The 24,759-nt window shown below is 42.2% G+C and overlaps 1 protein-coding gene across 1 annotated transcript; it reads right to left on the bottom strand.

Annotated features, from left to right (window-relative positions):
* Positions 1-2,059: 2,059 nt before the first annotated feature.
* Positions 2,060-21,914, bottom strand: RND3 (Rho family GTPase 3). The gene is made up of 5 exons (XM_068545141.1): positions 21,499-21,914; positions 20,926-21,013; positions 8,798-8,907; positions 5,705-5,839; positions 2,060-4,072 (listed from the first exon to the last, which is right to left on the bottom strand). The coding sequence occupies exons 1-5, from the start codon at positions 21,646-21,648 to the stop codon at positions 3,821-3,823; spliced, it is 735 nt and encodes a 244-aa protein (XP_068401242.1). The 5' UTR covers positions 21,649-21,914; the 3' UTR covers positions 2,060-3,820.
* Positions 21,915-24,759: the final 2,845 nt, after the last annotated feature.

Raw genomic sequence — 24,759 nt, 5'->3', positions numbered from 1 at the left:
ATTCACATTCACATTGCTCTTCCATAGTCACCATAAATGGACCCCAGCCATTAGGATGCACTTGAAAATTCCTTTTGCACCATCATATCATAGCATTATAAGTGTGGTGTAACGTGTGGCTATTTCATTGGTACCTGGCTACATATTGGAATGTTTTCCACCAGCCAGTATCTGACTCAGTTAATATCCATGGAGGCCACACCTGGACATGGTACATCATGGTTTACTTGTGACTGTCTCTCTCTAATCTATTATGAACTCCCTGGGACAGAGATTTTTGCTTTGGTCATGATTATGGGCCAAGCCTAGAAACATGGCAGGCAAATAGTAGGCAGTCAATAAATATGTGGTCAATGGAAGGACAAAAATAAAAACTAGGAGATTTAGAACAGAATGCTAATGTCAAAATAACCCATAAAAAAGGACATGCAGCTTTAAGAGTTTCAGGAGTCATAACGGATGAGGCGATTCTTTTTTTATTCCTTCTAATACAAAATAACTCCCTGGGTTATTTCTAAATTTGCAATTAAGGCACATTTAGAAATAACCAGAATCTTCTAAGCAACTATTCCTGTTCCTGAAAAAGATTAATAGAAGAGAGACACAATTAAACTCTTACTCAGAATTTGAAAATCACTTTTTGGTATTCAAAGAGGCATTAATCATGATCATTAATCAGTAGAAAAGAATGTTCACAGAATGCTTAGAAGAAATGTTTGCTGAAGCAAAATGTCAGAGGAGAAAAGGAAGGCATACATGCCTAGGGCTGAAGACCAACTTTTTTCTTTTTGGTTTAACAAATTAAAGCTGCTGGAAAAGAACAATTCACCAGAGGGAAACATTACTGTACAACCTATAAAATACCACCAAGGTCAGCAGAAACCAGCTGTTGGGTTTTTTCTCCTGTGTCGGTCATCGTTGAGAAACGAGTTTCTTGCAAGCCTGATTTAGATATTATGCCTAAGAAGTTACTCAACACCAAAGATTAAGAAAGTCCTTTTATTTCCTTTACTACATGCCGACAAGAATGAGTTATAAATATTTCCGGTAATTCTGTGCTTTTTAAAATTTTTTATAAGACTCTCCGTAACGTCAATGCTCTTTAACTCATTCACTTGTGCTAGATCCTCGGTTTTCCCTCTGCTTTGTGTTTCCGAGAATTATTCCCAAGCAAGTCACTGTACCTCAGACTTTGAAAGCCATTTTAAAAAAAGCATGGATGCAGTTTTTATATGAAGGGACTTAGCTGTGTAGAAGTAGCTGAGTTTTTCTAAATAGCTGTGAGATACTCCACGTGGAGTATCTTTGGACATTTCTGTAAAACTTGCATGTAAGAGTCTTAGCTAAAGACAGGGTTTATGGGCACCCAGGCCTCTCTTGATCCTAAGCTATTCCATGCTGACTTTATAGCGTTCAGGTCACTGGGGAGGCCTGTACTGTGTTGTCCTGTGTTATTTAGAGGTGCTGCTACAATAAACAAGGTCATTTTTGCTTTCCTCTTTTTTTTTGTGCTGCTTTCCCTTAATTGTTGCAATAGCCGGGTCCTGGGTCACCTATACAGTAGGCTTCTGCGAACAACAGCACGTGTTACAAGGTGGATGCTGGTTTAGGAGGTGTAGCTTGGGGCTCCAGCGGGCAGAGTAGCAAACTAGGCTCATTATCAGAATTAAACCTGTGACCTGAGACTGCATCACACTGTTTCATTACGAAAGTGTTGAAGGAAAGTTCCACATCTCCTACGAATTAATCCTAGGCAGTGTCATGGCTCTTTTCTGTTTATGGTCAAATCACTTAGTCTAATTACACTCCATTTCTTTCTTGGGACCTGAAATCATCATGAAAACCTTTTATATACACAGATTTATCGTCCCCTAAGAAACTCTGACTTCTGCCAGAAATCAAAAAATTCCAAGGCCTACTCATCCAGGAAATGTTAGGTCAGATCTTGCAATCACCTCTATTAAAGAAAACTGAACAGCTACATCAGGAAGTAGGTAATAAAAGGCAGATCACATTTAGACAAAGACATGGTTACTTTTTTATTTGAAGAAAAAAAAAGTATGTTTTAATAAATACTGCAGAAACATTGACCAAACAAACATACAAAGTGACTTCAACATTTAAAAAACTGCAACGAAAGTTCTGCTTTATAACAGTTATAACTTATTTTCTTTTTACAATATTTAAATACAGAAAGCACTTGCCAGCTATTTCGTAATACTGCCCAAAGCATAATGCTGCATCAATCAAAGCATAGCATGTTGGTAAAATGTCTGTATTTCGTGGGAAATGACTGGAATGGTATTTTCTTGCAGAGACAAAACAAAGTGCTCGTAAGACACAGACTGAATGTTGTAATTACCTTAATCTCCTCTCCTGCCACAACTGAATGGGAGCACAGCTTCAACACTTCAAAAATGAAGCTTTATCATTGGAAAGAAAGCTCGTTTTCAACAAGCGCCAACAATAAAAAGGTCAGATCTGGTTTCTTCTCTGAAAGAAGCTCTAAAAGTAACTGGTCAAAAAATACCTGTAAACTATTTTAAATGCTGACTCTTTTATGTAACGATAGAGATAAAGTATCAAACACGGGCCTTGGTGGAATCTGGTTAAGTGAGGTTTAGCAATCGCTCTCTAGAAATGCCCTAGGATAGTGTCAGGACTGACATTACATAATTTTCCTCTAAGGATTCTCGAAAGCTTGGATCAGAGGGTCCTTCTGTATCATGTTCATTGAAAGAAAGTGAAATAAACAGACTGATCATCAGATATTGCCAACTTCGGATCTTCATCCCAAAAGAGGTTTTTTGCTTTGTCCTTTTGGTATCTTAATTCCAGGCGGCTTAACTCACAAACTGTGCTTTCTGCTACTAACCTTCATTCGTTATCTCTTCATGTGAAAACAGTCCCACCTACATTTTTTCCCCCTTGGACCATTCCATGACGTCAAACCAAGACACCTTTTATTTGACTTTGCATTTTTATCAACGATGGCAAAAAAAAAAAAAAAAAAAAAAAAAAAATCACACACCCTCTTTTCTAAACAGCACACAAAAATATCACATTGAGCAATTTACCACTTTTTAATGACAATCACAAGGATGAAAAGAACCATCAGACTGAATAAAAATTGACACTTTTTCTAGCTGACCTATTTGATCTTGGTAGTGCTGGTCTGCATATCTTGCAAGACTGCAAAAGCCTTTCTTGAGAACCATCTTGCTCAGCTATCTTCAGGATGGCAAGATTTCAAAGCCTCACCAACTTTTCCTCTGGATATCCCATGGGTCCTGATACAATTTCCATTTTAATGATGAGCTAGGAGGAAATTAGATCACATCCTCTAGAAAACTAAATGCTAAGGTCACAGTGCCAGTTCCCCAATGAGGACGGTGTATTAATATATACTTTTTGTAAAGGAGATTAAAACACTTAAAAATTAAATCAAAGTAGAGATCCATGAATAGATTGTAACAAAGAAAACAAAAACGCAAGCACCATTCAGAGCGTGGTTTTTCTTCTTGGAGGTACTCGCATTCCTCCTCCTCAACCTCTAGCCCATCTGAATCTCTCTTTTTTGGCATATTTTTCAAGTCACACTTCAAAACTCTTCAATGAACTCACTTCTCATCGCTTGTTCTACATGCCGAACCTAAGGACAGGATTCCAAAAAGATGAGCATCCTTCCAAATGCCTCCTAAGCCTCCAGAATATGTGACTTTGGCTGTGCACTTTGCTCAGACTTCACCTTTTTTTTTGTTGTTGTTGGTGGTGTTTTCCACACTAGGTTTCCTTGTCCTCATTAAAGATAACCAGAGATTCACATCACAGTGCAACTCTTGGCTTTGTCCTTTCGTAAGTCCGTAGCCACTGCGGAGAGTTCTGGTCTGCTGGGCATGTGTGAAATCCGCTTTGTTGCCCTCTGCGATTTGTTCCGCTTAACGTTTTTATTTGTCTTGTTTACACATGCCAAGGTGGCCACGTGAAAAATGTCTCTGACACTATTTTCTGACTGTAAAGCCGAGCATTCGATGTAAGTAGCTGCTCCGATCTGTTTGGCCATATTTGCCCCCTGAGAAGCAAAAAAACGGGCTGTGATCACCAATAAGTCTTCGGGGAAGTGTGTCTTCTAACACCACGAAATAATTGCATAGCAAAATGTTTCTAATGTTAACTGAATTTTCTAAGTATTGATGAAAAACAATTTTTTACATTTGAACTGCCTTATTTATTATTTCATAAATATTTGAAGCCAAGACCCAATCCTAAGATGTCCAATTACCATCACTCAGTAGACACTGCTTGACTTCCCAGAGGTGCTAAAGGCTGATCTAATGTCATTGGGTCATCAATAAACAAGGGCCACGATCATGAAGTAGTTAGTATGGGTGATTCTAAGAATTACCCAGAGAATCTTACTATTGGAAGAGAGTAAAAAAGCTGAAGACCATGAATGTAAATGCTCTGGCAGGGTGATCTGGTCCCTTGAGCCTGTTCCAGCACCTCATGGGGCACTCATTTTCTCTTTTCTTGAGCGTAAATGGCACTCAAGACTAATAGACAAGCTGTACAAAAAACAGGGGTAAGAGAATTTAGAATCAATTTTGAAACGTATATGATTATGTCTTAGGGACAAAATAAATTGAGGAAAGGAATAATACTGTTCTAGCATCTACAACTTACTTAGGGGACACAAAATACGTAATTTCTAAATGTGGACCAGACAACCAGTGGACACAATAATAAGCATGTGTGCATCAAAATGACTTATTTAAATAGCCAGATTTTTGTTAATTGGAATGAAGGACAAAGAAGACCACAGTATGAATGGTCAAACGATGAATACTAAATAAAATTCTAGCTGTTTCAACATGAACTCTCTTTAGAATCTGGTTGTAAGTTTTAAGAGAATGAACTTCTGAAACCAATTCTCCTCCTTTCTAAATGCTTGAGGGAAATGCGTGCAGAAATGATGAAACTCTAAAAGACAGTTTTCTGGAGTGCTCCATTTTACTGACAATGGCCTTTTTAAAGTATTGTATTGTGTTGCTGAGTGTAAAATAAGATTAACTTCAAGAGTAATACTTTAAGAGTATTACTGATTTTGACCACATTCTCTCTTAAATCTATTTCACTTTAAACCCAGTGAGAGTTGCAGAGATACAGAGGGTTGACTATGAGCCACTGTTTCTGCACTCAAGTGATCAAATATCATGTGAGTCCCCTACCGAATGACAGAGCATTTCACATGTTAAAGGATTTTTTTTCCAAACGTGTCTTATATACACACACACACACGAATCCTTACACAGTCAACTGCTAAATAAATACTGGAAAGCTTTTTGAGAGAGTCCAGAATCAAAGTATCACCACAATTTCAGCCAAACCTTTTCCCAGATCACTTTGGTGCTCACTTGGCAGTTTTTACATTAATCTGAGCAATGGGCTTCCAGGAAGGGGCTGGGATAGTTGCTGTGAAGGCAGAGGCACAGAAACGCCAGCCCTTCTCATCTGTGTTTACAGATGGTCACGACCTGGACACATGGTGTTCATTCTGCATCTTAGGAAAAAAAGGGGCTAGCACCTGGCCTTGACCCCTGGTTGAGCCTTTAGAAAAGCAGCTACTTTTCATTTTATTTACTATGAATGATGTTCCATTTCTGACATTCTAAAATCTATGTGTGCCCATTGACTACATACGTACCTGGTCATAGGACACTGGGGTCTGCCTGTGGTTTGAGAGCTCTACTAATGTACTGACATCTGTCCGAAGATCAGATTTGCAGCCGACCAAGAGCATTTTGGTGTTGGGACAAAACTCCTGGATTTCACCTTTCCACTACGGAGGGGGGAAAAGAAGATGAAAAATTAACAAAGTGCTGGCATCCATAAAGTGGAAAACAAGTTCTCCACTGGCAGGCATTGGAAATGGGACTCAAAAAGGACATTTAAAAGAAATTGTCACTTCAGATGAAGAAGCAAACTTGCATTTATCTTCTACGTAGATATTAAATGTTACTGCTTTTTAAAGTGGATCCATTAGGGAACCATATTCTTCTTCTCTGTGACTCATTAACTGTCCCTACTGCAAGAGACTTGTTGGGTGTTGTGAGAAAGTAACTAAGGCAATTTCTTAATTATTGTGGTATCTCTGAAAGATAAATGTGCCTTAAGAATAATTATATATTCTAACAAGTGACTACATCCTCGGATATGTTGAGCTGGTACTTCCCAGCATGGAAGACCGGGAATAAGGCAGAGCCAACACAAGCACAGATATACGTTCACTAATCCCACCTAGAAAGACTGAGCAGCCACGGTGTGCTGAAATCTCTACTGAGATTTCAGAGACTGGAGATAGAGTTAATTAATAGGACATTATGTCCTGCCTTTAAGGAGCTTCCACTGGTGTGGCTGAGTCAACAAAGACCATGACATTTGCAAAGGCCCATCTCAGGTTATCAGGGAGGCATCTGGTCCCATGGCTCATATGCCCTTGAGTTAATCTTAAATTACGTAAGTTATTAATTTAGTCTACTTTGGCTAGTTGTTTCATGACCCAACAAGGACTCTTAGAACCTCCAGAAATGCCTGGCGGGGAATTCCAATTGTCCTCTTAAAGAGCAAATGCATGACTTTTTGTGGTTTCACTTCCTCAAGCTTGAGATGACCATCAGGGTGAGAGTCAGGAGTTCAGAGTGTTCACAGGAGAGCTCAGCTCAGGGGCTGAGATCGGGAATCTGTGCCTGCCTCTCCCTGCCCACATTCACAAATACGTATTCAGTGCTCTGCTAAATACTGTGGTGGTTACAGAGATGATTAAGATGTAGCTGAGTCTTCCAGAAAGGAATTCACAAGAGAGTGGGGGTGATGAAGTCATGTCTATAATACTAGATAAAAGTGACATCCTGCAGGAGTAATTTAAAAGACCTCTAGAGGAGACATCTCCAGATCTAGAACTGTGGGCAATGAACTCTAGTCCAAAGTACACCCGTGGATTGAAGGGCATAATACATACTTTCCATAAGAGCCTAATTTATCCACCAACTCCTCCCTCCCGCCCTCCCCCTCCCTCTCCCACCCTCCCTCCCCCTCCCTCCCCCTCCCTCTCTCCCCCTCCCTCTCCCACCCTCCCTCCCTTCCTTCCTTCCAGCACTATTTAGAGGCATCTATCATGTGCTAGATGACACTGGGGTAAGAACTAGAAGGTGAATTGAAAACAAGAACAAGATCTCTCCAGCTCTAAGTCACTGTAACCTCTTTGATATTCAAGGACTTAAAGGATTCAATTAATCAAGACAAACCATAGCAGGGATTATCATGAGCCTTAGACTTCACACAAATGTAAAACACACTCATTAATATCTCTAAGGCCAAAGTCACTACACGTTTGGTCTTAGCAGACAAAAGCAAAATAAAACAGGAGCAAGGTTTTTCACCATAAATTATGCATAACCCAATACTACATCAAGTAAGAACTCCAGTAAATAAGCAGTCTCTTTTATCTACAGACAAGCAAGAGACAAGTTGTTATGTTGTTCTTCAGCTGTGTGATGGCTCTGGCCTGCCCCGTGTCTAGCAATTATTCACAAGCACCGAAGGCAGGAAAGGTGTATTCCTGCCAGAATCTGACAGTCGCATTATTTGTGTTAGATACAAACATGACTCAAAATTGAAAGCTAAAAAGAGCCTTTAATCTTTTAAGAAATTCATATTTCATTGAACTAACTATACTTGTCATGTTTAGTAAAGAGACGGGGTAGGGGGGATGATTAACCTTCAAATCTTAATTTCATAATGACACACAAGGCCAGCAGTCAAACATGATAGGGAAAAATAAACTAATAAAAACACACAAAATACGAGGGCACTGCCTTGCTCTTAAGCACATCCTCTGACTAAGCCTGAGTGCATGGAGAAGAAGGGGGCTCTAGGGAAGGCCTGATTCCGAAACCCCACAGCACTCAGGCCAGGACTGAGAAGTCAGCTACAGGCTAATACACGCTGGTCCTTGGACGGGCATATGCCTTTCTCTAACTACCAGGAGGCTTAGTCCTAGGTTGGCAGAGCCCAAGGAATTCTCCTCCCCCCCGCCCAGCCTCCCCAGGACCTGTGACCCACCTGCCATAGGGTGCCTTCCTCCTGACCTCCCCTGGGTTCCATCCAGAGCTTCCTCAGATTCCTTCCCCACCTACAGAACCTCACTACCTTTGCCTCCAGAAAGTAGCTAAGGGGTATCATCTGTGACACGTGTACACGACTGTGTTTACTAGTATCTGACATCACCTGGTCTAATGTCTATAAACACACCCCTATTACTCCCCTATTTATTCTATTTCTGTTTCCAATAAATAACATCACTACTGAGATACAGCTTCTTTACTAAAACAGCTATTACTGCATTCATTTCAATCCCTGAATTGAGGTCAAAAGTAAACCTGTAAAGTAAAGCACAAGCTACAGGGTGAATGAAGGACGGAAAGGAAGACACACTTAGCAGTAATGGAATATCAGTATTTTCAGCTGCCCCACTGCCACCCAAAGGATAAACACAGAGGCTCTTAAAAGGGTATTTTGTTTCTTAAAATGAAATAAAATGTTAAGCAGGTTCGTCATCAAAACTTGGGACACATAAGAGTGGAAACCCTGTTATAACGTGAGAGTGTCCTTTTCAGTGTTTTAGTTACAAGACATACAGCAGGGAATTAACTGCAGTGTTTGAGCTCCCAGCCAACCACATGTTTCTACTTTATATCTGGGCCAGTACTGATCTGTGTCATCACTCCCCAGCACTTGCCTTTTTCAGGACACTGTCCAGAGTCTCTGGTCTACTGATGTCAAAGCAAATCAGCACGGCATCTGAATCTGGGTAAGAGAGGGGCCGGACGTTGTCATAGTAAGGAGAACCTGAGAAGAAACAAAGAAACACAAGTTTTCAGATGAATATCCCCTTTGCCTGTCATGCATGAACTCTGCCCTTTTGAGTTGAATCCTTGGATGGTCACATGGCTCCCATCTCCTCTAATTCTTGGAAAAGCAAGCAAACAAAAGACGAGTAGTACTATATTCATTTCTACTAGAAGACAAGGAAACCTCACTTGTATCTGACTTAAATTCGAGGGGAGGAGCCAGGATCTTATGTTGAAATCTGCACAGTTCAAAGAGTAGAGCCCAAAGGCACCTAGGTGAAGGGCAGAAGCATCTGGAACCAGATGGTCTGGAGTGCAAATCCACCTCCACCACTGCAAGATGGGGGCAGGTGGCTTCAGGTCTCTGTGCCTCCGATTCTTCACTCATGAAAGGAAGATGACAACAGTACCTACCTGGGATTCAATAAACCTGGGCAGTGCCTGTCACTTAGTAACGGATCAAGAAGTCTTAACTAAGGCTATGGCTGTGCTATTGCTATCGAAAGCTGAGTGGTAGCAAGCACAGTCACTGGAGCTACTTCTTGGGAAAGAGCCCGATATTCAAGATCACTCTGTTAGTACAATGGAGAATGGGGGAGGGAGGAAAAGGGTGGTTTCAGCCACACAAAGAGAACCATCGTGAGCCACATCAGCACCACCCTATCTCCAAGTGACAAGTTTGTATAAGCCATGACCTTTGAGCTTGCTTACTTAAACTTATCCCCAAACTCTGTATTGACTCTCTTCCTGTTACAACCAAAAAAATGTAATAAATGCCATACTGGATCCTGTCACTGGTTTACACTTTTCCATCTCTGGGAGTGACATCAAGGCATGATCCAAGGATCTGAGCCTGAGTTAAATACAGGGTTCCCTAAAGGTTCAAGTTACCAGCCAATTAATTTAACCGCAGAACCCCCTCTGGTCGTTTAGGAAATTTCTTCTCTTCTTTTAAAAATCCCAAAGGATGGGCAATTGCATGAGGCCAGTTATTATAAAATGGTGTGCCTATAAAATTAAATAACGGCCTGCCATGCTATTTATTTTTTGAAAAATCATTTTCAGTATACTGACATTTCACAAGCACAACATGAAATCGTTTTACTAGGAATGTATACATATACGTATATATATATAATTTGACTCCAGAATAGAGAAAATCTAAGCCACCAGTCTTTTTGAAACCCAATTTCATTTTGACATCACCTTCCATTTCTAGCAGAAAAACATGACATGTTGTCCCCTGATAAATCAAAACCTCATAAGTCAAAGTCAGGGAAAGAGAAAGACTAAAGAAGCTTGTCAAATAATCCTTTATATTTCTATCAAAACAAAATTTTTCAGGAGGCTGCTCCTGAGATCTCAAAGTTACTGCCCGTAGTTAGCGTGAATCACCCTCTTTTCTCAGGATATTGTGGGTCCCTAGCATTCACTAAGCAACCCCAGGAATGCTGTGGCTCTTTCATCAGCTGCTTTAGGGATGGAAAGTGACAACTTCAAGCCAGGTGTGTCTACCAAGCAAGAAGGAAGCGAAATGTTCTAGGAATCAGGAAGAAAAGTGTGAATAAATATAGACCAACTAAGCCAGAATCTGTCCTGAGCTACAGCAGCTCCCTGCCCACATCTGGAATCAGGACCCTGATGGAGGAGAGACTGACAACAAAAAGATACTTTCCAAAAGCTTAAAGCGTTTAAAGTTTAAAAAAAAAAAAAAAAAAAAAAGCCATTTAAAATAGTAAGGCCTATAAGAATAGGCTGTTTCTGAAAGCTTGTTTCTGAAAGGCTGTTTTCTGAAAATGACACGCTATGGCTGCTGCCTTCTCAGCCACTCAAAAAAAAAAAAAAAAATCTGAGGTTACAAGAAAAATTCACAAATAGTTCATTAACGTCAACATTTTTGAGAGGATCAGAAATGAGATGGCTTATCACTCTACATGGATACACTGGCATTTCCATATTTGTTCCGTGAAGTTCAGACTTTCTGAATTGCAGCTTCTGTTTCCGTGTCCAAAGTCTAACCTGGACACAGCTTCTGCTGTAATTATTGGGGAATCTCTTTTTCCAAACATGGAATCAGAAAATTCCAGATCATAGAGTGGAAATCCAAATACCAGACACATACATGAGGATTTCTTCTGCTCTTCCAAGTTAGCAGGAGATGACCTGACCCCAAATCTAGAAAGTCACAGTGTTCCAACAACTCAGGATGTCAGAAGCCTAACTAGGCTTCAGAGATCTCCCTTCTTGGAAATCACTCCCATTGGGAAGAAAACTATCTCGCCGTGGATACTTTCCAGTCTCCAGCAGACCTGAACTTTGGAGGACAGGCTTCTCCAGGTGCCTTATTCCTTCAGGACATAATCTTTGACTAAGATGAAAGTAAGTACACATTGCTAATCTCTGATCTAAGACTACTCTACATAACAGTGAAAACCATCTTTTCCAGACACAAAATTAAGGAAAGATAGCTGGAGAATTGCAAGGGTGCTAAAATAGAGTAATTAAAATTTGAACTACTGGGAAAATCCAGAGGAATGGTTTTAACTTCCAAGCCACCATGTGGCTGCAGAGAATACCCCTCCCTTTGTGTACTGGGCTTCTCTCCCTCTCCCATTTTATGGCCACAAAGGGGATGTGGCTTTGTCTTCAGGCCTCTGTCACTGCTGGAGACTCCTGCTTCCTAGAATCAAGGGAACTGCCTTCTGTACTTAGTGGGTGTACCCAAATATCTGCAAAATGTTAAGTATTGGCCTGACTTTAAAATGAAATGGAGTTTGCAACTGAAACCAAATTCTTATGGAGGTTTGATTCTGCTTTTGTTTTTATTTGGTTTAATGTTTTGAATGAAAATACATATTAAATATATATATATATTAAGGTTCATGAGAAATATGCCACCCTGCTTGTTGAGGTACATAGGTAATTTTTAAGAGCTTTAACAAGATCTAATTAGGAGTGATACTTTGTCCTACTACTTTTGCTAATGAACAGCGCTTTTAGATCCACAAGAGTGTCCAAAGGTAGTAATAAAACTGATCTCCACATTTATTAGTTATAAGCATAATTTGCTTAACCACTAACCACAAGAGTAATTTGTCATTAAACGTAACAAGACCACTCATTCATTATATTTTTTGATAGGGCATGGTTAAAACTTTGAATAGAAAAATCCATGGTCTGAATTTTTTCATAGTGAAAAAAGAAAACTGATAGAGAATGATAAAAGAACTTGTCCTACCAGGAAGAATCTAACAATCCATCAGCTAAGCACGACCTTTGGGCGGGGTGTGGGAGGGTGTGGGACCCGGGGGGAGGGTAAATCCAGTGTAACTTGCAAGTGTTTACTCTGCATTTAAGCGCTTGGAATTCTTGCCTATAAAGCCCAAGCTACCGCACAAAGCAAGGAAGAAAAGCAAAGCTTGAGGGTGCACGGTGTGATCACAGGCATGCGGGGGCTAACTCGTCAGCCAAGAAAAAATAAAGAGGAATTCCAGGAATGCCCCTATGAAGTGAGAAGCAATACAGGCAGGGAGAAGTGACACCAAAGGAAGAAGCAGAAAGCAAGTCGATGAGACAGGAACAATACCTGCCCCTCACTCCTCCATCCCTCCAGAAAAGCCTTACAGCATTCTGTTAAGTCAAACAGTAAAATATTAACTTCTACAGATTTTTTTTTTAAAGATGCATGTGAAATGCTTCCAAGGTAACTATAGAGCTAAACACAAGGCAAGAAAGAACACTGAATAATTGTGTATTATGTAGAAAAGAACTGAACTTTAACTGCAGTATATAGTAGGTACTGGCATACATATAGTATGTACTCTAGTGTCCAAGAAAGTACTAGATCTAAAGTCAGTTAGTCTAGGTACTGAGCTTTGCTTGTCAAATAAAACTCTTTCTCACCATGTGGAATAGGCTTTCTTGCACATGGTAGTTCTCAGATGCAGCATTTCTCTTATACTTTGTGTAACTTTAAGCACCCAGCACTATTCCAAGGTCCTTTCTATTTAACCATCAGATCATCAAAAGGAAAATTTCAAACAATTCCACACTGTAAAGAAATGATGACACCACATATGCACAACGTGTGCTCCCAAACCCCACAAAGAACAAGCTTTGCTTGGGTGGAGACTGGAATAGTGCCATGTGAGGTTCTCTGAGTCCTTCGAGTTTGGCAAACATCAGCAAAGTTCCGAAACGTTTCTGAAACTGTTCAGGTCTACCCATCTTTGTCTTCAAGATCATTAATTCTGGGTGAGAGCAGTCTTTCCAGCCCAAGAATGGTCACAAAGTGCCTCACCCAGAAACTACTTCTGCAGACACATACCTGTCCGCTTAAGTCATCTCTTCACAAAGACAGAACACACCATATATGTACATAATTAAATGTAAGAAGATTCATGCCCCAAAGGGAGGCTTTAGGGAACCTTCTGCAAAACGAGTTCGAACACTGGGAGGCTTTATAGGAGCTTGAGAACTGAAAACTCTAGTTGACTATTTCATAAACACAACTTCTTTTACTTGAACCTTAAATTGAACAACTTCTCTTTCTCCCATAAGAAATTCCTACCTAGAACAATAAAATCAGGGATACTGCATATTTTGGGGAGAGAAAATATGTTAACTTTTGGTATTTTTAGTGATCACCAAGAGAACACCTGTACCCAACAGCAGTTACCATGTGGATGATCTGCCCAGTTATTACAAGATTCCATTTCGTCATGCCATCTCCACTCAGAGTGAAAGCTCCAAATCAGCAATCATCTCAGGAATGTGAATCAAGTCCAGGCAGAACTCTGGGTCTGGCTCAATATAAGACTGTTGAACTCTTTTTCCAAGCAGTCTGCACTACAGGCACCAGGCCCTCAAATATGCAACAAGTATTGCCAGGAAGGATATTTTATTTGTTTCTTCTATAGGTTCAGCTTAACAGAAATTATAAACAGATTTTATGAAAATTTGGGGGCATTTCTCTGTTGCTATTAAGAAAAGAATCAATATTTTCAATTTCCGGGAACAATGCAGATACGTAGTTGTATAGAAAGTCAAAGAGGTAGAAATAAGACTACTTTTGAGCTTTAAATAAAGGTTTAGGGTTAAACTCCCAATCTTACTGAGATACTTTAAAAATACAAGAATCAAAACATTTTACTTAAAGTGGAACTACAGTAAGTCACAGAACTTTAGGGATGAGAGTAGATATGTATACATCTAAAAAAATTACATTATCATTCAGTAATAACCCATGAGTGAATCTGCCCTGCCACATACTATGTCATCAGGCTCGTGTTTCAAAGCTAATGTGCACAACACCTGGTCGGACTTCTGAGGCAGCTTACGTTCATGACAGTGAAATTTCTGTTATGTCAGGGGTGTCTCTGAGTAACGTTGGCAATATATTGTAACTGAGGAGACATTTAAAGGGCATCAGAAAATGGTTGAGACACAAGTAATTCATTTGGCATGGACCACCAGACACCATGAGCTAGCTGGAGGAACTATTGGTCCTTGGTGTCACATCTACATGCAAAAGAACTGGATTAATGAGAAAACATCTGGTTATTTCAGGTGGCATCAGAATGATAAATCTGGATGCCTCACTGAAAATGTGCAACTTAGCAAGAAACCAGATTGGAAAAAACCCAGCACTAAATGGGGTTTAAACTAAAAAGAGACAGAGAGAGACAGAGATCTAGACACAGATATAAACTTAGAAAGGGAATTCGTATCTTCCTCCTCTTTTTGATCTATAGTTTCAACGGAAATCATTGCACAGTGGACAATTCTCCAAATGTAGTTTTATGTATTTCTTACTAGAAATCACTATCCAAACCCAGGGCTGTTTTGCCTTTAACCCACATCTCTTACAGAGTTTCAGGGTGAAAACTCAAGAGTTGAACCTGGCTTTGGAACTCTAAGCTCCTAGAGCTCATTACTACCTTATGATCTAACTGATTTTGTGCAATTTTGCCCTTGATATTCACAACACAAGCACCCATGCTTCTTTGGCTTCTTCATAAATTCTTGCCCTCCCCCTTTCTCTAACAAGGTTAAGTTAAAATTCTTCAACTTTCAGAATCTTGTTCTCCCTGATAGTCATTCAACGTAAGCATGTTTCCAAGTGGGAGGGATGTTAAAGAGTTCTTAAGAACTGAGTCACCTTCGAGAGATGAGGAAGAAATTGTGGTGGGTTTCGATGAGTCACAAGTCAGGGGGCTTGGGCTGGCCCTGCAGGCTTCAACAGTTTTTTGGATCTTCTTGCTAAGTGAATCCAGCTTTAGAACCTCCAGGCCCAGCCTCCTATAAACAAGTACTAGACAGTGAGTACCTTGAGGGCAGGCACTGTCCTAGCCAGGCTTGTCCCTGCTCCCACAGCCTTTAGCAGAGTTCATGCACACCGAATGCCCTAAAAAATGTTTACTGGTTTCAATCATTTCTGTAAGTCTTGCCTTGATGTGTTAATTTACATCTTAAATCACAAAAAAGGGACCAGTGATCCTTTTGATGCTGCTTTTCTGGATTATTGACTAACCTCCACATTGCTGAAACATTTCCATCCCTGTTAAGAAATATTTCAAGAGTGCTTGTCACTGAGACTATTCTTCAAACCTGATGTATGATCTATAAATATAACAATATACTGATAGGTAGACTTATGGTTATAGAGGAGTTTGTCCTCAAAGTCAGGCCATGAGTAATTAAGATTTTCCTCTCTTCCCTAAGAATACTACATTCTCTGTTAATACTGCTAAAAACTAGTACAGGAAGTGCTAACTTTAGCACTCGTGGCCTAAAAGAACCTTGTATCAGGACAGGATTCAAAAGCGTGTTTATGAGGCAACAGCATAGTTATTGTGGGGGAATATTAGCAGCTGAATTGAGTATTTTAAAACTAACAATATGCCTTAAATAAAATGTGCATTAACTTGCCCTGGTTAAAAGCTGAAATGAATGATTATTACTCCCTAAATCACATGTGCTGAAATTACACTGCAATCAAATCACTTAGGAAAAGATATGGTGATCCTTAAATGACAAAGTTTCTATTATTAGTAGACACTGGCTTTGTGCTACAAATTGCTTCTATGCTTGGCAAATCTGGCAGATTCTGAAGCACAAGACTACTTTGGTCTCACTTATCACTTCAAAATGTTGAAACCATTACCCATTGTTTTGCAGAAACTCACTGAGTGAATTTGAAAAATCAATAGGAGCATTTCTGCAACTTTTAATCCAAATGCTCATCTTATTATCAATGAAAGGGAATGGGAAATATTTCTCATTAAAATCAAGAAATCATAGACCTGTATCTAAAGACTACCTTTTAGAGGAGTCACAGTGCAGTTATTTATAAGAGGGTTTTGTTTCTTTTTTTTTTAAATTTTTATTGGCGTGTAGTTGATTTATAATGCCGTGTTAGTTTCAGGTGTACAGCAAAGTGAACCAGTTGCATATATACATATACCCACTCTTTTAGATTCTTTTCCCATATAGGCCATTACAGAGTATTGAGTAGAGTTCCCTGTGCTATACAGTAGGTCCTTGTTGATTATCTATTTTATATATAGTAGTGTGTATATGTCAATCCCAATCTCCCAATTTATCCCTCCCCATCCCACTTCCCCCCACGTAACCATAAGTTTGTTTTCTACATCTGTGACTCTATTTCTGTTTTGTAAATAAGTTCATTTGTACCATTTTTTTAGATTCCACACATACGTGATATCATATGATATTTGTCTATCTCTGTCTGACTTCACTCAGTATGACAATCTCTAGGTCCATCCATGTTGCTGCAAATGGCATTATTTCGTTCTTTTTTTATGGCTGAGTAATACTCCATTGTATACATGTACATCTTCTTTATCCACTCCTCTGTCGATGGACTCTTAGGTTGTTTCCATGTCCTGGCTATTGTAAACAGTGTTGCAGTGAACATTGGGGTGCATGTATCTTTTCAAAGTTTGTTTCCTTTTAGGGGGCTGGAATAACTTTAAGCAGCCATAAGAAATCGACTGGCAAAGTGCCATTTGTGGCTGCTTCTTTAATTGGTGTGTGCCTTGGGGGCGGCGGGAAAAGTTTCCTGCCTGAGGATCTAGAAGATCTATCAGCATTAGGGATGCCTGACAAGGGAAATCCACAGCAATCAGATGCAAAGGGCACCTGGGTTCAAGAATCTGACAAAATTGGCTCATCATAGGTTGCATGTGAGCTACACTAAGTGGGGAGAGCTTCCTTCCCCCCACTCTCTGCCTTACTTGGACTGTATGCGTCTTAGGGGCAGGACCATATTTTAATTAACTCTGTATCTCTAAGGCCTGAAAGAAGCCCTGCACATAGTAGATGCAGAAAGGAAGAGGGAAAGAGAGAGAGAAAAAAATGAGACTATACGTTACTGTGCCTCAGAAAGTAGGGAATGAATTATCTTTTCTCTTGGTGCAATGAGGTCCCACAAATCCTAATTCCACTTGATGTTCTTTCCTACACCCAAACTGGCAGAGTTCTGCCTGTGCATAATCGTATGCTGCTGGGGGGAAAAGGAGACCCCCTTATGAGAAGCTGTCCAAGTACAGAAACTGGATATGAGAACAGCTTCTATCTCCTAATGTCTGCTAGGAGGCTAAGCAGGATGTGAATGCCATTCAAAGGACAAAGTTTATGCCATCTCTCTCCCTATGTAGGAGAAGTTACATGCCTCATTTTCCCTCTAACTTTCACAAAGTTCTAGAAGGGGAAAAAAAAATCGGACATTTAGGACTTCAGACACTTGGCTTGGATCTTTTCTCCAGAGTTAAATTGATAGCAGTTGGAAAAAATAAATGTATCAAGAGGCATCAGGCACACACAATTATTTTCACAACCCAAACTAAACAAATGTCTTAGTGGGCAAAGAAAGTGTCAAATGTTTGTCAAAAAATAATCCTGTTCAGAAATTTGCCATGAAAAGCTTGAGATGAAATGAAAAACGGTTAAAGATACTTGAAGTGATTAGTTGCTGATGCAACAGTTCTTGCTAGATGTATTTCACTCATGAATGATAAACCATTTTTGGTGGAAACAGTCTACTCCTAGAATCCAGGCAATGCTTCATGACTGTGTTTAATTAACTCACATTTCACCTCACAAACAACATAATGGGATTCTAAATAATTCCCTTATGCCTTTTTCCCATTATGTATAAAACTCAATCTAAATTTGAACTAAGATTTCATTACTGGATAATTTTGCTGTGTGATATTTTCTTAATCACAGTCTTTTCAAACCTTTATATTTTAGTTAAATATGCATAGGTTTTGTTTCATTAAACCAAAATAGAAGTGATTATTTCACTACAGACTTCATTTCAGGTGATTATCTTTAATTTGATGAAAGGCAATATTTATAAAGTTGCCATTCTTTGTGCACAGGTAATTCAGTGGTAATAAATGTCAGGGAATCTCATCTCCTTGGAAACGACGCATATGATTATTCATTTGTTCATTCAACAGATTTTATTGGGTGACTACTGTGTGCAAGGCACGATGCTACGTGTGCAGAGACCACAAACTGTAGTTTGGATTAAATACTTGAAAATATACGAAGTGATATTTATCTGCACATGTGAAGCAGAGCCTCCAACTATAAACTGCCCACATTTTGTTTTCTAGGCTTTGTTAAACATGTGCCTTTACTCTTCTTTAAAAAAAAAAAAAGTCCATTTGGCTCTTTGGGCACCTAATTTAAAATCTCCATTGGTGGTCCTCTGACACTTGAAGCTTGAGAGGGGATGCACAACCCAATATTCCTATAAGCCCACCCATACCCCTTCCCTGCCCAAATGTGTCTCCTTCTTAAATCCACCAGAAAGCAGTGGCTCTGTTCAGAGCCTGGCTTGCTTTGTAGGTCGTGAAAACTGCAGGATGGGATGGCAGATCCACTGGGACTAAGAGCTGAAGCCGACCAACATCCCTGGAAACAAAAAGACTTGCCTGTCTGGTGATCTAAAGCCAAGAAGTATACAGCTGGGAGAGATCCTGCACATTATGTGGTTCTGTATCCTTTTTTTTTAGATGATGAAATGAGACTCAGGGAGGTAGAGGATCTGCACACAGAAGTCTGTGGTAACCAGTAGCTAAGATCTAAACATAGCTTTGTATCAACGACTGGATCAGACTCACAGACCCCATATCTAAATAATTCTTATCACGCATTAGGTCCAAACAGGCTGGGGGAGGGGAGTGAGAATCGGTGTTAATTATTGGTACCATACCAGCTGTCCTGCCCACTAGGCGTAACAAATACCATGATATGTCTGGGAATTTGAGCCCATTAAGTACTAGGCTGTGTACAAATCTGATGATGGAAACTACTGAAATAAAATACTAGAATTCCGTCTATCACCACCTTCCCTATAGTTTCGAGAGTGTGTGCAATCCTCAGTACAAAACACGGTGAGGTCCCGGTTCTGCTACCCTTGGCGAGGCTCCAGGAGGAGCCTGACTCTCCAGGGAGAAACAAAATCTGCATATCTTACGGCAGCCCTCAGAGCATCTGGCACCAACCGTGAGAGGCGCTCGAGCGAGACTTCTCACTTGCCTTTGTGCCCGCACTGCCTCCGGCGACCCTGTCAGTCAAGGTCTCTTCCTTGTGCTCTCTAATCCCCTGCGTCCCTCGGGGGCTCCCGAGGTTAAAGTCGAGGGCTGTGGGAAGCTCGCGCAGCCCAGAAGCACCTCCACGAGGCCACTCCCAGCTGAGTGCAGGTTCACCTCGCGGGCCTCCCCGCCCGGCAGCAAAGCCTGCGTGCTGGCACTTGCGTGCTCCTCCTCCCTACTTTCACCCGGGATTTGGCTCGGTTCACCCGCGGCAGCCCAGCTCCCTGCTAAACTTCCAGACCTAAGCTCAGGGGCCTTCACCCGGCCTTCCCACTGGCTCCTCCTCCTCCTCCAGAGGCTACGCCCTTCCTGGGAACTGCACTCCGCCGCCAGGCACCGCAGGCTGGGGCGGCGGGTGCCTGGGTTCCAGCCGGAGGTTCCCGGGGATGCTCCCGCCCCCACCGCGCCTGGCCCAGCCCGAACCCCTAACGGCCGCGCGGGGAAGCCTTCCCCTCCGCGGTGTAACCGGCCCTCCCTACCATCGCGCGCCAGGTTGGTGGGTGGGCGCGTGGGAAGGCGATAACCCGGCCTTGAACCCCAGACCCTTGAAAATAATTCACCATGCCAATAATTCAACTGGACGGGAAGGTCAAAGGCGAATAGGACGGCCCGCCTTGTAGACTGGAGGAGGGTGATGCAATGGGTCAGGAGGGAATGGCGTGGGCCGGGGGACACCAAGTGATCACGGGGGCGGGGGGGGGGGGGGCTCGGATCTGCCGGTCGGCACCGAGGCGGCGCGGGCGGCCGGCCGGCAGCTCGGAGAGGAGGCCCGGCGACCGCCCGCCGGGTGCTGCCCGCGCCGCCAGCGCATTCCAGGCAGTAGGCGTCACGAGCGCCAGGGCTGCTCGCGCTCCCTTTACTCTCTCCCCAAGCGCGGAATCCGCCTGTAACTGCGTTGCTTTGGGGATTTTCTCCCACCTCCCACCACCCTCTCCGCGCTCCCCGCCTACCCACCAAGCAGCAGGTTAGATCCTGGAGGGGCGCACTCGCATCCGAGAGCCAGTTGATTCCAAGGCGGCACACGCATCCCCCCAACATTTGGCCTTCCCGGCCGCCCCGAGACGACTCGGGCACAGCTCCGCGGCCACCCGGCTACAAGCATTTTCTACCACTGGGTCACCCCTCGGGCAAAGAGCGCCCTTCTCTTCCCACGGCTTTCCCCCGACCCAGTGTCGTTCCCCCACCCCCACTCAGAAGGGACACAATTTTCACCCAGCAGGGAATCCCTCGTAAGAAGCAAAGTTAAAGGAGCGGCGCAGAGCGAGCGCTGGTGGCGCGCTGGCCCGTGCTGAGAGCGTGCCAGGCGCGGAGTCCCGCTACCCGCCGCGCACCCCTGAGCGGCTGGAAACCCGCCCGAGCGCCACGCGGTCCGATGACTCTCTTACCCGAAGTGTCCCACAGGCTCAACTCTATTCTTTGTGTGTCGATTTCAAAACTGGCCGTGTAATTCTCAAACACCGTAGGGACGTAATTCTGGACAAGATGGACAGGGGGAAAAAAGAGGGCAAAGAGGTTATCTTAAAATGCACGACACCCGCAGAACACCCTCTGATAATCGCCTCCTCACTCTCCAATGGAAAAACGAAACCCCAAAACCCGCACCCACCAGATATCACACTGAACACGCGGACCCTTTCCGAAACCCCTAACTTCCCTCTCGCCCCACCCGGATCCTCCAAGACCGGAGGATCCAAATCTCCCAACCCCAGATTCTGCACACAGGACCGAACAAGTTTCAGAAGCTAACAGCAGAATGTGCGGGCGCATCCCAACCCCTCAACGCTTCCAGCCCACTTTCCCTTTCCGGGCAGTCTAACCAGGGGGAAAGTAGTAAATGGTGAGAAAGACGGCTGAAAAAAAGAAAAACGGGTCAAGGGGGGAGAGTCAGGGGAAACCCACCTCGACGCGGGGATCCCCCGGGCCGCCCCCTCCTCGCAGCCCCGGCCGGCCACACTCACCTCGGGGAAGCAGTCTTTGGCGAAGACGTGCAGCAGCGCGGTTTTCCCACACTGACTGTCTCCCACCACTACTATCTTGCATTTCACGTTCTGATTAGGATCCATGATAGATTTACTGGATAATTTCTGGCTGGCTCTTCTCTCCTTCATTGATCTTGCCTTATTTTCTCTTGAAACAGAAAATTTCACTTAAGAGGAAAAAATATATATGTTTCTCTTTCTATAAAAAGCAGATATATACAAATAAATCGCAAGGCTGGTGGGAACCCCTGAAGCGCCGCGCAGACGAGGAGAGCTAGAGAAGCAGGCTCATTACTCTCCTCCGACAAGTTTTATGCCTGACTCCGCACGGCGCTTCCCAAGTCCAATTCCGATCCGACTGCTTTGTTTCACGCTCTCTGCGCGGCTTTATACGCCCAGCCTTCCAATCCTCTTTCTCAATGAGAGAAGGAAACTGATCCGTCGCCTCCCCTTTTATGGAGCCTGGGAGCGAGCGCCGTCTGGCTCCTCGCAGAACACGTAGACAATGCGCCCTCTAGGGTGACCATGCGGGATCGATTTCCAGACCAAGGCTCTGTGACGACTTGAAGACCCCAATGACGCTTTGCTGAAAGATGGGACTGTACAAGTCAAGGAGGAGGTGGGAAACTGAATTGTCTGTGCATATTGATTTTTATCAGAATTTCTTGAAAAAACGTTTTCATAGGGGCTGATCTACGGAAGCCTCATGAACATTTATGAAAGCAAAAACATTTCCTGCCCAACACAGAAGGGTGGGGAAGGGTTAAGTGGCTGTATTTTCTTAGAAAGTGTTTTGTATCAGGTATATAGGCCATGGAACAATAGCTAAGCCGGGTTACTTCCGATGCCGGAACTGGCTTGCCTGGGTCACAGCAATAGACTGGCTTCTGAAACCAGTCAGTTCCAGTGACTCAGGAGGAGAGAGAAAGGTTTTGAGGAGAGGGAAAGGGAGGTGGGAGGGGAGAAGAAAGAAAAGTGGAAGGTGCTCATAGCTGAGTGACCAAAGCCACTGGAAACTCAATCCTACTGCACTAGGGACCTACACACACAAGGTCAGCCATTGCCCCTGTCAGTGAGAAGAGGGGGTGGGAGGGATTCTGATCCTGACCTTTAATTCCTTTATCTGTAGCTTCCCTTCCTCTGAAATCAAAGCACCCTAGGCTGGACCCAGAAAATAGAAATTTGCTTAGCTGAAAAGTGCAGGTACAACCCTTTGCTCCCTCTCCACTTCGCCTCCACATCCACCCCCCTACCCACCCACCTGAAAGTCTCAGAGAGGACTAAAAATGGCCACACGTTTGTTCTCTCTTCCCTATAAAAAGTCCTTCTTTTCTCATCTTCATTTCCTGTGCTTCAAGTGATCAGGAGGTTGCACCTATTTTTAAAATTTTGTATTGAGGTATAGTTGATTTACAGTATCATATGTTTCAGGTGTACAATACAGTGAATCACAATTTTTAAAGATTATACTCCATTTATAGTTACTATAAGATATTGGCTATATTCCCTGTGCTGTGCACTGTATCCTTGTAGCTTATTCATTTTATACATATAAGTTGTTATCTCTTAATCCCCTACCCCCATCTTGCCCCTCACCACTTCCCTCTCCCCACTGGTAACCACTAGTTCCTTCTCTATATCTGTGGGTCTGTTTCTTATGTTATATTCACTAGTTTGTTTTATTTTTTAGATTTCACATATAAGTGATATCACAGAGTATCTGTCTTTCTCTCTGACTTATTTCACTCAGCATAATGCCCTCCAAGTCCATCCATGTTGTTGCAAACGACAAAATTTGCAGAGGTTTCACCTATTAAATTGTATTAAGGACATTGGCCAAAAAAAAAAAAAAAAAAAAAAACCGTATAGGTTCCCCCATGGACACTTCTACGTTTGTAAATGAGAAGAAGATGAGATGAAAAACCAGAAAGTTCAGTATGGGGAGTGAAAAGACACAATGATAGATGGTTAAAAGCATACATGTAAGTATCAACCCTAGGACCATGAAGACTCAGGGATCTAAGGATGGTCTCCTCTTCCTTTCAGAGTAGAGAAAACTGGAGCCACTCAAAGGAAGACTGACTCAGTGTGTAGGGCTGTGTTCATACACACACAGGGCTGACTCACAGAAAAAGGGAGCGCTGGCCCTGCTCAGGTTACTAAAGCAGCACGGGCCAAAGTTTGCTCTGCAGAAAGTGTGCTCACAAAAAGCGTCCTGCATCCCAATTAGTGATGGAGACACTGTGCCCGTATCACCCCTTGAAGATGTGCCAAGCACTTTGACATATTACAAACAGTAAAAAGCTCTATAGAAAGGTAGCATACCTAATGTAGTTTAACCCAGCATTCCTCAAAACTACTTAAGCACAGGAAACTTTGATCTAATTATTTACTTGTTTGAGAAGCAATAGACGTAGTGGTTGGGGGCAGGAAATCACAAAGAAGTGTATTTGTGTGACCTTGGATAAGTTACTTAACCTCTCTAAGCCTCAATTTCATCATCTGTAAAATGAGAGTCATAATAATAATGATGAGGAAATGCAAGTGAAGTTTGCAGGATAGTTTCTGGCACATTAAAGAATCCTCCACCTACTTTATATTTCACACGTAACTCTTATTTTCACTTCTCAGAAATGTTGAACGTATCTTGGGAAATTCTGGCCTCATTAGTGGACTCACTAATTGGCGCTAAGAGAATAGATCCACCCTTTTTTTTTTTTTTTTTCCTTAGATTTTTAACGTAGGAAGTTGCTCCTTTCTGGAAATATGATTTGACCTTCCACATTCCTGAATTGATATAGTTTATGTGGTTAAGCTGCTCTAACTAGCGATAGTTATGAATTATTAGTATTTGGCTGACAATGAATAAGATGACCATGCAATTTATCATATAAGCTGGGACACTTTTGAGAGCAAAAGGGGGTACCACTAATGGTCAGAACAACAGTTGTAAACAGGGTCTGGCCCAGGCAAAATGAGAGACCTGATCACTTTAATGAAGAATCTGGAATCATAGACTATTTTTGGAAATCAGGTGACCTGAATCTCCAGGAATCTGCCAGTTGCTGAGTGAAATTATTTAATTAATTAATTTTATTTATTTATTTAAATAAATTTATTTTATTTTTGGCTGCGTTGGTTCTTCATTGCTGCGCACAGGCTTCCTCTAGTTGCGGGGAGCGGGGGCTACTCTTCGTTGTGGTGCGTGGGCTTCTCATTGCGGTGGCTTCTCTTGTTGTG

This window comes from Eschrichtius robustus, chromosome 5 (assembly GCF_028021215.1).
Source record: "Eschrichtius robustus isolate mEscRob2 chromosome 5, mEscRob2.pri, whole genome shotgun sequence".
NCBI lineage: Eukaryota > Metazoa > Chordata > Mammalia > Artiodactyla > Eschrichtiidae > Eschrichtius > Eschrichtius robustus.
Note: the sequence above shows the minus strand (reverse complement) of the source record. Positions and strands in the feature narration are given on the sequence as shown.